General features: G+C 35.0%; 1 protein-coding gene across 29 annotated transcripts in view; it reads right to left on the bottom strand.

Annotated features, from left to right (window-relative positions):
* Positions 1-12,727, bottom strand: part of SENP7 (SUMO specific peptidase 7) — a 168,795-nt gene that overhangs the window by 46,861 nt on the left and 109,207 nt on the right. For all 29 annotated transcript variants that reach the window (XR_014824931.1, XR_014824934.1, XR_014824937.1 and 26 more), the window contains 4 exons: positions 10,278-10,396; positions 5,759-5,940; positions 3,135-3,477; positions 1,875-2,032 (listed from right to left, as the gene is read on the bottom strand). Coding sequence is in view for 17 of the 29 variants with exons in the window: in XM_084991521.1 (XP_084847647.1) it covers positions 1,875-2,032; positions 3,135-3,477; positions 5,759-5,940; positions 10,278-10,396 (802 nt within the window). In the remaining 12 variants the exon portion in view is untranslated. The remainder of the gene's footprint in view (positions 1-1,874; positions 2,033-3,134; positions 3,478-5,758; positions 5,941-10,277; positions 10,397-12,727) is intronic.

The following is a 12,727-nucleotide window of genomic DNA, read 5'->3' as shown; positions in this document are numbered from 1 at the left end:
TAGTTTGGTTTGTTACCACTGAGCCACAAGGGGAACTCCTGTTTTCTTTTAATGTGATCATTTCTTACTGTAGTGTCAATTTATATGCTGCCAAGGGACTATAATTCATTTTGAATTTTCAACTTGTTATTATTGACAATGACACTTTTAATTACAAATGTAACTATGCCATCAGGCTACTGACCCAGTCAGGCAATAATGATTACATTTTAACAAAAATTCAGAGTTCCCATTGAGGCAAAAACAAATCCAACTAGTATCCGTGAGGATGCAGGCTTGATCCCTGGCCTCGCCCAGTGGGTTAAGGATCTAGCGTTGCCATGAACTATGGTGTAGGTCACAAATGCAGCTTGGATCTGGCATTGCTGTTATCTGGCATTGGTGTAGGCTGGCGGCTGTATCTCTGATTCAACCCCTAGCCTGGGAAACTCCATACGCCATGGGTGTGGCCCTAAAAAAAAAAAAGAAGAAGAATAGAGTAGCAGCTTCTGGCATTATTCAAAAACAACCAATAGAAGTTCACCATAGCTCTGCACTGGGGATGATTCGTAATCATTTCTTTACAATGATATAAGGATAATCAGAAGCTGATAATATGAAAAAATACTGACAATAAATAACTTGAACCTTAGTTTAGAACTATACTCTTCAAAGTACTATGTCAAAAACATAACTGGCTGACATTAAACCAACAGACACTTCCACTTACTATTTTCTGAAAGAAGAGACAAAGAACTTACCAAACTGATGGGTTTGTGACATTGTTCTAAACATTTTCATATGTTTCACTTAATACTCAAAATAATCTTGTAAGGTAGGTGTTATTACCTTCATTCAGTATATAAGGAAACTCAGGCTTAAAAAAGTTAAGGAACTTGCCCAAATGGCAGAGCCAGGATTTGAACATATGTCTGCGTATCTCAAGAAGTCAGGCCTAAATAGCATGTGAGGAAAAGGAATAATTCCATTGTACTGTAAGACCAGACAAATACTAGAAACTGTTTAATTCTGGAAAACGTTTTGAGGAGTTCCCATCGTGGCTCGGTGGTTAACGAATCCAACGAGGAACCATGAGGTTGCAGGTTCGATCCCTAGCCTTGCTCAGTGGGTTAAGGATTCGGCGTTGCCATGACCTGTGGTGTAGGTCACAGACGCAGCTCGGATCCGTGTGTTGCTGTGGCTCTGGCATAGGCCAGCAGCTACAGCTCCGATTGGACCTCTAGCCTGGGAATATCCATATGCCACAGGAACAGCCCTAGAAAAGGCAAAAAGTCAAAAAAAAAAAAAAAAAAAAAAAAAGAAAGAAAATGTTTTGATAAAGTGCTTAAATGTCCAATGAGAACCACAAAAAAAGAATATTCAACTCATAGAATATTTAAACTGAAAAAATATGAATGACTAGAAAAAAATTGTGTAAGCCTTCTACTTCATCAAAAAAAAAGGGGGGGGGGGTTTCCCGTTGTGGTGCAGCAGAAATGAATCCGACTAGAAACTGTGAGGTTGTGGATTCAATCCCTGGCCTCACTTAGCTAGTTAAGGATCCAGACTTGCCATGAGCTGTGCTGTAGGTCACAGATGCGGCTCAGATCCTGGGTTGCTGTGGCTGTGTCATAGGCTGGCAGCTGTAGCTCAGATTTGACCCCTAGCCTGGGAACCTCCATATGCCATGGGTGCAGTCCTAAAAAGCAACATAGATAAATAAATAAATAAATAAAAACATATTTCCCTCAAACTAATACAAATGTTGCCTCAAAATTCAAACTAAGAAAATTTTTAATTTTTATATAATATTCTGCTTGATGAAACAAAAAAACTGGCACTAGCCACTAGTGTATATTTAATTATTAATCTGTGAGAAGACAAAAATAAATTACCTGTACAGATTCACATGTAATCAATGGCAGTTCTGACACTGCTGGTTCAGAAGTACTCTCATTTTCATTAGTAATGGCATGATCTTGCTTAGGTTGTAATTTAAGAATTTCTGAGCTTTTATGTTCAATGGGTCCTTCTTCATCACTGGAAACGACAACTAAAAAGGAAAAATATACTTTTTAAAAGTGTCACACTAATCACATATCAAAAAGGAAAACTTCTAATTCATGCAATGTATCTTTCACAATCCCAATAAATTTAATCATCTAACTTTATTCAATTTAGAAGCTGGCCTATCATTCATTATCTGATTTATACTAGTTACAAACAACATTTCCATATTAGTGCTATCGTTCAGCAGTTACCTCCAACCTTACCTTCTAGAGGATGAAGATATTTAAAAATGGATAAAGCCATGAGGAAGGAAAACTTAGGAACAAGTTCTAATCCTAATAACATATTGTGCCATCACTCTAAACTGTACTTTAAGCCCTGTTAAAATAGTTGCTTCTAGGAGGGGGAAATGGATAGCTAGGGAAAGGTGTGGGAGACTACGCACTAGATATTCTTTAGGATCTTTTTTGTAGCATGTGACTGCATCAAATACTTGAAAATTAAAATTGAAATTAATAAATCAAAATTAATGACAATAATTAAAAAGCACAAACTCCCTATATTTCACCTTCATCAACCAAAACAACAATAATAATGGTCCTTACAGAATCTTATTAAAAACTACTGAGGAGATAATTACAGTACACTAATCTAAAAAAAAATTACTTCTGCTTCCAAGTACGCCATTGTTTACCTAAATCAATATTACAAAATTCACAAAGGAAGTCCCGAAACTCCAAGTGTGTATTTTTTCCTAAAGTTAATGTACTCCACAGGGATGTCATAAATAACTTTTTGCTCTTAGCAAAATTTGAGAGGAGAAAGAAGACAACTAAGTAGAGCTGAGAAAATTTTTTTTTTGGTCTTTTTGCCATTTCTTGGGCCGCTCCCACGGCATATGGAGGTTCCCAGGCTAGGGGTCTAATCGGAGCCATAGCCACCAGTCTACGCCAGGGCCACAGCAACGCGGGATCCGAGCCGCGTCTGCAACGTACACCACAGCTCACAGCAACGCCAGATCCCTAACCCACTGAGCAAGGGCAGGGACCAAAACCGCAACCTCATGGATTCGTTAACCACTGCGCCACGACAGGAACTCCAGAGCCGAGAAAATTAAGAGCCTTTATTATCCTCATACTACTTACTTGGTTCAGCTGAGATAAATGATTGGTTCTCTTCATTGTGTTCACTTAAAACAGGCTGTTCTATTGTATTCAATTCATTCTCATCCTTCTCAACTGGAGGAGAATTCCCCGCACTATCAGTAGAAACAGAGCTCTCAAAAGTTTCAGTGGTTGAACAGTCAGAGGTGATTTGGGGAACAGCACTCAAAGCCAACTCCTGACTATGAAGTGAGGATACTTCAATAAAATCACCTTCTGTAGGTTCAAGTGTAATTTCTTCAAGCAGTTTTTTTGAGTCTTCATGATAGTTTTCAATTGACTTTTCAAACTCAGTGCATACTGTTGGGTCATTTTCTTGTTCTTTCTGAACACAAATAAATGCATACAAAAATTAGCATTTTTCGAATGTGGCTAAACAATTTTTTTTAATTTAAATTCCTAAGGAATACAAAAGTAAAAATATTATATCATTTCTATAACCATAGGGATAGAAAACTACAAAATTTTACTACATTACTTTTGCCAGTGTCTCCCAAGTATACAGATACAGAGACTGGGGAGTTCCCTTGTGGCACAGCAGGTTAAGGATCCAGCATTGTCACTGCAGTGACTCAGGCCACTGCTGTAGTGTGGGTTCGATCCCTGGCCCAGGAACTTTTATATGCCATGGGCATAGCAAAAAAAAAAAAAAAAAAAAGATGAGAAGGGGAATGAACTCCTATATTTACAAGTGGTTCAGATGGTCTCCCACAATCTAAGTCAACTTTAAATGAGAGAAATTCTTTTTTTTAACAGTTTTATTTTGCAAAAGTTGAGGCCATTTGACATCATGTGACTTTAGAAACAAAAGTAAAAAAATTTAAAATTTAAGATAACAACATGAAAAATTAGGAAAATCAATCACAGCCTTCATATCTTTATTACTATATAAATCTAAATCATGTTTATAATTACAAACCAAATGCACTGCAAAATCCTGAAATGCCTTACAAGTCAAGAGAATCCAAAAGTTGTCTCCTGAGTGTACAAAAAAGGGAATCTTCCTATACAGCTGGTGGAAACATAAACTGGTGTAGCCACTACGGAAAAGCAGTATGGAGGTTCCTTAAAAACCTAAAAATAGAGTTGCCATTTGATCCAGCATTCCTTTGCCTGGGCAAATATCTGCAGAAACCTATAATTTGAAAAGATACATGCACCCCAATGTTAACTGCAGTGCTATTTACAACAGCAAAGACATGGGAGCAACCTAAACATCCACTGACAGAGGAGTGGATAAAGATTGTACAAACATACAATGGAATATTACTCAGCCATTAAAAAGAATGAAACAATGACATTTGCAGCAACACTGATGGACCTAGAGATTATCATACTAAGTGAAGTTAAGCTGGACAAAGACAAATATCATATGATGTCACATATATGGAATCTAAAATATAACACAAATGAGCTTATTTATGAAACAGAAAGAAACTCACAGACTTAAAATACAAACTTACATTACCAAAGGAGAAAGGGAGTGGGGGATAAATTAGGAGTTTGGGATTAGCAGATACGAACTATTCTATATATAAAATAGATAAATAAGGTCCTACTGTATAGCACAGGGAACTATATTCAATATTCTACAATAAATCACAATGGAAAAAATATGAAAAAGAATATTTGTATATATGTATAACTGAATCACTTTGCTATATACCAGAAACTAACACAACACTGTAAATCAACTATACTTCAATAAAATAAAATTTTAAAAAGTGTCTCCTTATGGCTTTGTTGTTAACTGCACACTAAGTCTCTGAAAATAAGTAATGCATGTATTAAGTATGGCAATTCCCTATGTACAATACAAAACTTCTGAAACTCTAAAGAGAAGTTTAAAGAAATTGGAAGTAAACTACACTGATATAAGAAATCTGATAATAATGTCACAGAGCAAGTACAAAAGCAATTGGCTGAACAGTATGAACAGAATCTGGTTAAAACAAGTTGGGAAAAAAAGAAAACAGTCCTAGAGGTTACATGCCAAACTATTAAGTCAGGAGTGGTATCAAGGAGAAGCAATTCTAACTTTTTTACTTGTTCGTAATAGTCAGCCCTATGTACGTGTAGTTTCCACCAACCATGAATTCTGCAAATGGAAACTGCAAACGAAAAATATTTGGGAAAATAATTCTAGAAAGTTCCAAAAGGCAAAATTTAAATTTGCTGTGCAAAGACTATTTACATAGCATTTACATTGTATTTACAGCCATTTACTTAGCAATTACATTCTATTAAGCATTATAAGTAGTCTAGAGACGATTTAAAATATACAGGAGAACACAGGTTACATGTAAATACTACAACATTTCACATAAGGGATTTAAGCATCCACAGATTTTATTATGTAAGGGTCCTGGAACCAATACCCTGCAGATACTGAGTGATGACTGTACTTGAAATTTGTTCCCATAAGAGTATTGCCACCAAAAAATTCATTAAAGTATTTTTTTAAAGAGAATAAAAAAAAAAGCAAAGAAAAGAAAGAAATCTGGTGATAAAAGGCAGAAAGTTAGGAAAATATCATTCGGCACAGTCAATTCATTTTTATCACAGCATATGTTATTTCATACAACACCTAAAATACCTCTACTTACTGTCTGTTCTGCTGACTTATCCAAATAAGTAGAATTATGAGAATCAGTTAAATTACTTCTAAGCCTTTTCTTTCTCCTTCTGGGAATCAAAGTGGGTTCCATTTTTGAATCAGAATATGCATCATCCTTGTTTCTTCTTCCCTCTTCAAGATGATCACAATCTCTACTTCCACCACTGAGGTCTTAAAAAACAGAAGAGACACATCAACATGGTCAAAAAGTACAGAAAAAAATCCCTTTTAGAAGAGCTCAAAGAAACATCACCAAAACTGCTATACTACTTTCAAAGCTAACTTTTTTTTAAGGTTCACTGTTAAATTTTCATACTGACACAGATAAATATAAAGACATATTTTAAACTGTATACAGAAAGCAAATGTTCACTGTACAATAAATTATGACATAAGGAAAATATATTAAAAGGTAAGCTTTAGAAACCAAAGCAAAGCAACCAAACTATATTTTTCTTTTTGCTATAACTGCATTTGATAATGTTACAAAAAAGTCTTAATAAAATTTTGAAAACTAATATCTTAAGATGATTTTTAAATTCATTGTGATTTTAGAAATTACACTAATTTAGAAATTACAACTAATGTAGCAATTAGTTGTCTTTTTAAAATATAAGTTTTACATATATATTTTTTAAAATGAAGTGACCATAATTTGAAAGAGTATTGATCACTACTCTTTTAAAAAAGAGTTAAATGCCTTTTCTCAGCAGCTGTGATATTAATCATTCACAAGGCTATCAATTTGCTTCAGTTTATTTATTTATTTATTTATTTTTATTTTATTTTATTTTTTTGCTTTTTAGGGCCACACTCACAGCATATGAAGTTTCCAGGCTAGAGGTCAAATTGGATCTGCAGCCTCCAGCCTACGCCACAGCCACAGCAACATAGGATCCTAGCCATGTCTGAGACCTACACCACAGCTCACGGCAATGCCAGATCCCTAACCCAATGAGTGAAGCCAGGGATCAAACCTGCATCCCCATGGATACTAGTCGGATTTGTTTCTACTGCAGTACTGGGAACTCCTGGTTCAGGTTTTAGGTTTTGTTTGTTTGTTTTTTTTTCACTTTAAAAATCAAGACCCTATAATTTTAAATCTCCAATAAATCTGTTACCCTACAGAAAAGTAAGTGTTCCCTGTAAGTCAAAAAAGCATTATTTTGAAACCTGTGTTCAATTATTACTAAACATACTTAGTATTTCAGTTATCAAACATATGTACTGCACAAAAATACCTTCCAAAAGGTTCTACCTAACTGAAGGTTATCCTGAATTATTTTGCTTTCTGAATCTGTATCATACAGGTACCAACTCAGAGTTTATACAAAGGAAGTCCCACAGTAGCTTCCTTGAATTCTTAACTTAAAATTCATGAACACTAACTGGCCTAACTTATCCATTCACTCACAGTTTTTCAATACTACACACCTTCTCTTCAAACTATTCTTACTCTTACTCTAACTTTATAAACATCTAATGGCTAATATTCATAATATCTCTGTCATTGCTTAAAAGGCAGGAATGTGGATAGGACTGAGGGCAAAACTATAAGACCATCAGTAGTCTCCCAATTTCCACAGAAAATACTTTTTACCCCCTCCCCCAGGAAAATAAACTTCCCCCAAATTATCAACGCAGTATTTTGGAAAGCACAATAAATTTTACTTGTAATTTTGTAAACTGTAAAGACAGTCAAACACAATTTCTACATATAAATACTATATCAATTACAATTTCTAAACATAAATACTAAGGCAAACAGATTGGTGAAAGAAATGGGAGTTCCCGTCATGGCGCAGTGGTTAACGAATCCGACTAGGAACCATGAGGTTGCGGGTTCAATCTCTGGCCTTGCTCAGTGTGTTAAGGATCCGGCGTTGCCGTGAGCTGTGGTGTAGGTCACAGATGCGGCTCAGATCCCGCACTGCTGTGGCTCTGGCGTAGGCTGGCAGCTACAGCTCCGATTAGACCCCTAGCCTGGGAACCTCCATATGCCTCAGGAGCAGCCCAGGAAATGGCAAAAAGACAAAAAAAAAAAAAAAAAGGAAGAAATAGACTATCTCATGGAAACAGGAATAAATATATTAGATAGAGCTAGACATTATAAAAATAAGTCTCTACCAGAGTTCCCGTCGTGGTGCAGTGGTTAACGAATCCAACTAGGAACCATGAGGTTGCGGGTTCAATTCCTGGCCTTGCTCAGTGGGTTAAGGATCCGGCGTTGCCGTGAGCTGTGGTGTAGGTTGCAGATGTGGCTCGGATCCCGCGTTGCTGTGGCTCTGGCATAGGCTGGTGGCTATGGCTCCGATTAGACCCCTAGCCCGAGAATCTCCATATGCTGCGAAAGCGGCCCTAGAAAAGGCAAAAAGACAAAAAAAAAAACAAAAAACAAAAACAAGACTCTACCTGAAAATATATACGATTTAACTTGCAAATACTACAAGCATATAAAAGTAAAGAGATGACAAATTCCTGTAGACAAAAGACTGTTAAATATTTCCAATTTATCATATTCATAAAAGCAAATTCCACAATATACTGCAAAAGAAAGGTACACCTCCAGTGTGGGGAATACAGTCAGTAACTATGTAATATCTTTGCATGGTGACAGATCATAACTAGACTTATCATGGTGATTATTTTGAAATGTACAGAAATACTGAATCATTACGTTGTATAATAGGAACTAACACAGTGTTGCAAGTCAATTATAACCTACAACAACAAACAAACTTGTAGAAAAAGAGATCAGATTTGTGGTTATTAGAAGTTGGGGGGGACTAAAGAAGGTAGCCAACAGGTACAAACTTCTAGTTCTAGGATAAATAAGTTTTAGAGATATATTATAAAACATGATAAATATAATTAACAGTGCTATATGTTAAACATGAAAGTTGTTGGGGGAGTAAATACTACGAGTTTCCCTCACACGGAAAAAAAAAATTTCTATTTCTTTAATTTTTATCTATTAAAAAATCAGATGAATGTTTACTAAATTTACTGTGATAATCATTTCATGATGTATGTAAGTCAAAACATTATGCTATACACCTTAAACTTATATAGTGCTACATGTCAATTATATCTCAACAAAATTGGAAGAAAAAAATTTTTAATGGTATATCTAGGGTTTAATTCAGAACTCCCATTAATTTGTGTATGGGCTTTTGTTACACCACTGGTATCAGACAATCATCTATAGGATGAAAATATGGTGACTTTCAATAAGTTTCAACAGCTAATTTTCCTAAAAACACTACATAAAAGGATAATCTTCAGGATTACTAAGAAACTATAAAATGTTTCTTTTATCATGCATTTTTTAGCATGTGTTCCCTACTGTAAGTCTAAAATTCCACTGTTACTTTGAAAGAATACTGAAGGGAACATATTAGAAAGCTTCTTATTTAACTATTCCTACTCTACCCAGGAAAGCAATAAGGGTTTAATAGTGTCTTGAGAGTATCTGAATTGAGCCCATTTGTACAAATACTTATGCTTTATATTGTAATTAAAGATAATTATTTCTGGGAAAATGACAATTTGTAAGAAAATAAATGTCTTTCTTATATGCAGATAGCACTTAGTGACTAATTGAAAGATTTTGTCTACAGAATCACAATGCTTTCTCTAGAGACTGCCCTCAAAAGAGTTGCAGCTGGTTTCTTGTATACATCAAAGACACTAGTCTAGTTTCCTTTTAAGTTTTCCTGAAAAATGCTATTTAAAATGTGTAAAAATGTGTTTCAAATGAAGTACAAAGCATTTCTGCACAGTGTCCTTAAAGGACCAGCTTTTCTTATGAGTAAATTATAAAATCATTCCGGAAACAAAATACTTGAACTAGTCTGAAGCTTTCAATAATCCAAGAGATCCCTGAATATGTTAGTTTCACATGTGACTAATGTAGTAATTGTTCTGGTGCAAATTTTTATAAATTATTTTAAAATCTTTTTAAAAAGAGACAAAAAGGAAGAAAGAAGTCAACTAATTAACCCTATAGACAAGGAGACTTAAAATAAATTTTCAGAAGTCCAGGATGTATTTACCTTTAAATTTCCTAATAGTGGCTTATATTAACATCCTTCTAGAGTTGAGAGAAATTCTAATAAATAAAGAATGTATTTCATAGCAGGAGGACAGACAGTGGGAAGCTAATAATGATAATGGAGTCAGCAGCAATGTCAATTATTAGACATATCCATAGAAACAACACTTAGAAATAGCAAAAACAACATTATAACTTTATAGCTACATGCCCAGCACCCCTCCTCCCCCAAAAAAAGAAAAAAGAAAAGAAATACCATTCAAATTTAACTTCTGGATTTAGTAAATGAATCAAGAGATATGTATGATAGTATACAAGTAGTAAATTTAGCAATCTTCTTTGCATTGTTAAATAATCTCCCTTTACTTTCATGTATCTTTTAAATGAAAGATTAAAGTTATTTATAACAAAATCATTTAAAATGTAACAGACAAAAATTCAAAGGTTCACAAACCTGTAGGTTGAGTATCAGAAATTACAAGAAAAATGCCATCATCAACTCCTCGCTTTCCTTTAGTGTGTGCAGCCTGCTCTGCATAATTATTGTCTACTGTTTTACTTGGTTGTGAACTCCTACAAAACAAAAGAATATCATATTCAATTCTTCTAAACATAAATGAATTTAGAAGCCAGTTGGCACATATTTTTATATTTAAAAATAACAGGTAACAAATAGAGTCTCATAGAGCAGAGAATATGATCTGAATAGTTGAAAGAATATTAAACTATGATTTGAGAAATAAGTTCTTACCCCTACTCTACCTCCATATTTCTTTGGGTGAAAAGAATAAGATACATGCATCACAGAATTGTGCACGTGCAAACTAAACAAAGAATATTACAAGTATTAAATACATCAAAGTGGTGGAAAAAGTGAAAACTCTATAAACACAAGTATATGATAACTACATTTCTGTATAATCGAAAAAAAAGTCAAAGGTGGAGTTCCCACTACGGCACAGTGGCTTAAGGATCTGGCATTGTTTCTGCAGCAGCACAGGTTTGATCCCTAGCCCAGCACAGTGGGTTAAGTATCTGGTATTGCTGCTGCTGTGACATAGGTCGCAACTGCAGCTCAGATGCTATCCTTGGCCCAGGAACTTCCATATGTCATGGAATCAGCCAAAAAAAACCAAAAAAAGTCAAATGTAATTGTTAATATATTTCAAACATGGTTCACATAGCAAAAGTTATGTACAAAATAAAAATTTTTGAGTGTGGTAACAAATTTCACCTATAGAGAAAATAATTTAAAATACAAGTTACTGGTTTAAAAGTATAAAAATATAACAGTGTATGAAAAACACGTTTTGGATGATAAGCATAATATCACTAATAATGAAAATGTAATACAATAATAGTATGGTACTTTAATACTTCACCCCACTTTCAGTAATTGTTAGACTGTCCAGACAAAAATATCAAGAAGAAACATTGGATTAGAACCATAAATTTGACTAAACAGACCTAACATGTATTTATAAAACATGGCATCCAGTATCACCAAAATATAAATTCAACTTAAGTGTACACAGAACATTCCCCAGGTTAAGTCATACAACAGGCCACAAAGCACGTCTTTATAAATTTAAGAACACTCATTGTAAATCAACTATAATAACAATTGTTTTGTAATTTAAGAACACTGAAACCTATGAAGTATCTTTCCCAGCCACAACTATACAAAACTAGAAATCAGTAATAGGAGGAAAGCTTGAAAACTCACAAATATGTGGGGATTAAATAATATGCTCCTGAATAACCAATTAGCCAAAGAAGAACTCAAAAGGAAGATCAAGAAATAACTTTTTTTTTTTTTTTTTTTGTCTTTTGTCTTTTTAGGGCTGCATCCATGGCATATGGAGGTTCCCAGGTTAGGGGTCTAATCAGAGTTGTTGCTACTGGCCTACACCAGAGCCACAAGCAACGCCAGATCCAAGCTGTGTCTGCGACCTACACCACAGTTCACGGCAACGCCAGAGCCTTAACCCACTGAGTGAGGCCAGGGATCAAACCTCAGAGTTCCTAGTCAGATTCATTAACCACTGAGCCACAAAGGGAACTCCAAGAAATATCTTGAAACAGATGCAAACTGGTATATATAGGATGGATAAACAACAAGTCCTACTGTATTGCACAGGGAACTATATTCAATATCCTGTGATAAACCATAATGGAAAAGGACATGAAGAAGAATATATATATATATACACACACACACACACACACATATATCTAAATTGGTCAATAACAAGTAAGGAGATTAAATTAGTTATCAAAAACCCTCCAACACACCAAAGCCTAGGACCAAATGGTTTCATTGGTTATTCTACCAAACTACTAAATAAGAATTATTGCCAATCCTTCTCAAAACTCTTCCAAAAAATTCAAGAGGTGGGGAAACTTCTAAACTCATTTTAGAATGCCATCATTAATCTAATACCAAAGCCAGATAAGGACACTACAGGAAAAGAAAACTGTAGACCAAATATCCCTGATGCATATAGATACAAAAATCCTAATCAAAGTATTAGGAAACCAAATTCCAAAATACATTAAAGGACCATAGTCTATGATAAGTGGGATTTATTACAGAGATGTAAGAATATCCAAAAATTAATGTGATAAACCACATTAATAAAATAAAAGATAAAAATCATCCGGGAGGGGGTTCCCTTTGGGGCTCAGTGGTTAATGAACCCAAATAGGATCCATGAGGATGCATGTTCAATCCCTGGCCTAGCTTATTGGGTTAAGGATCTGACATTGCCATGAGCTGTGGTGTAAGGTGCAGAGGTAGCTCAGATTCCATATTGCTATGGCTGTGGCATAGGCTGGGAGCTGCAGCTCTGATTCCACCCCTAGCCTGGGAACTTCCATGTCCGCAGGTGAGGCCCTAAAAAG

Source organism: Sus scrofa, chromosome 13 (genome assembly GCF_054392235.1).
Source record: "Sus scrofa isolate SSC_HxYL_T2T_F1_AM1 chromosome 13, Sscrofa_HxYL_maternal_Yorkshire_Landrace_v2.0, whole genome shotgun sequence".
Classification (NCBI taxonomy): Eukaryota; Metazoa; Chordata; class Mammalia; order Artiodactyla; family Suidae; genus Sus; species Sus scrofa.
Note: the sequence above shows the minus strand (reverse complement) of the source record. Positions and strands in the feature narration are given on the sequence as shown.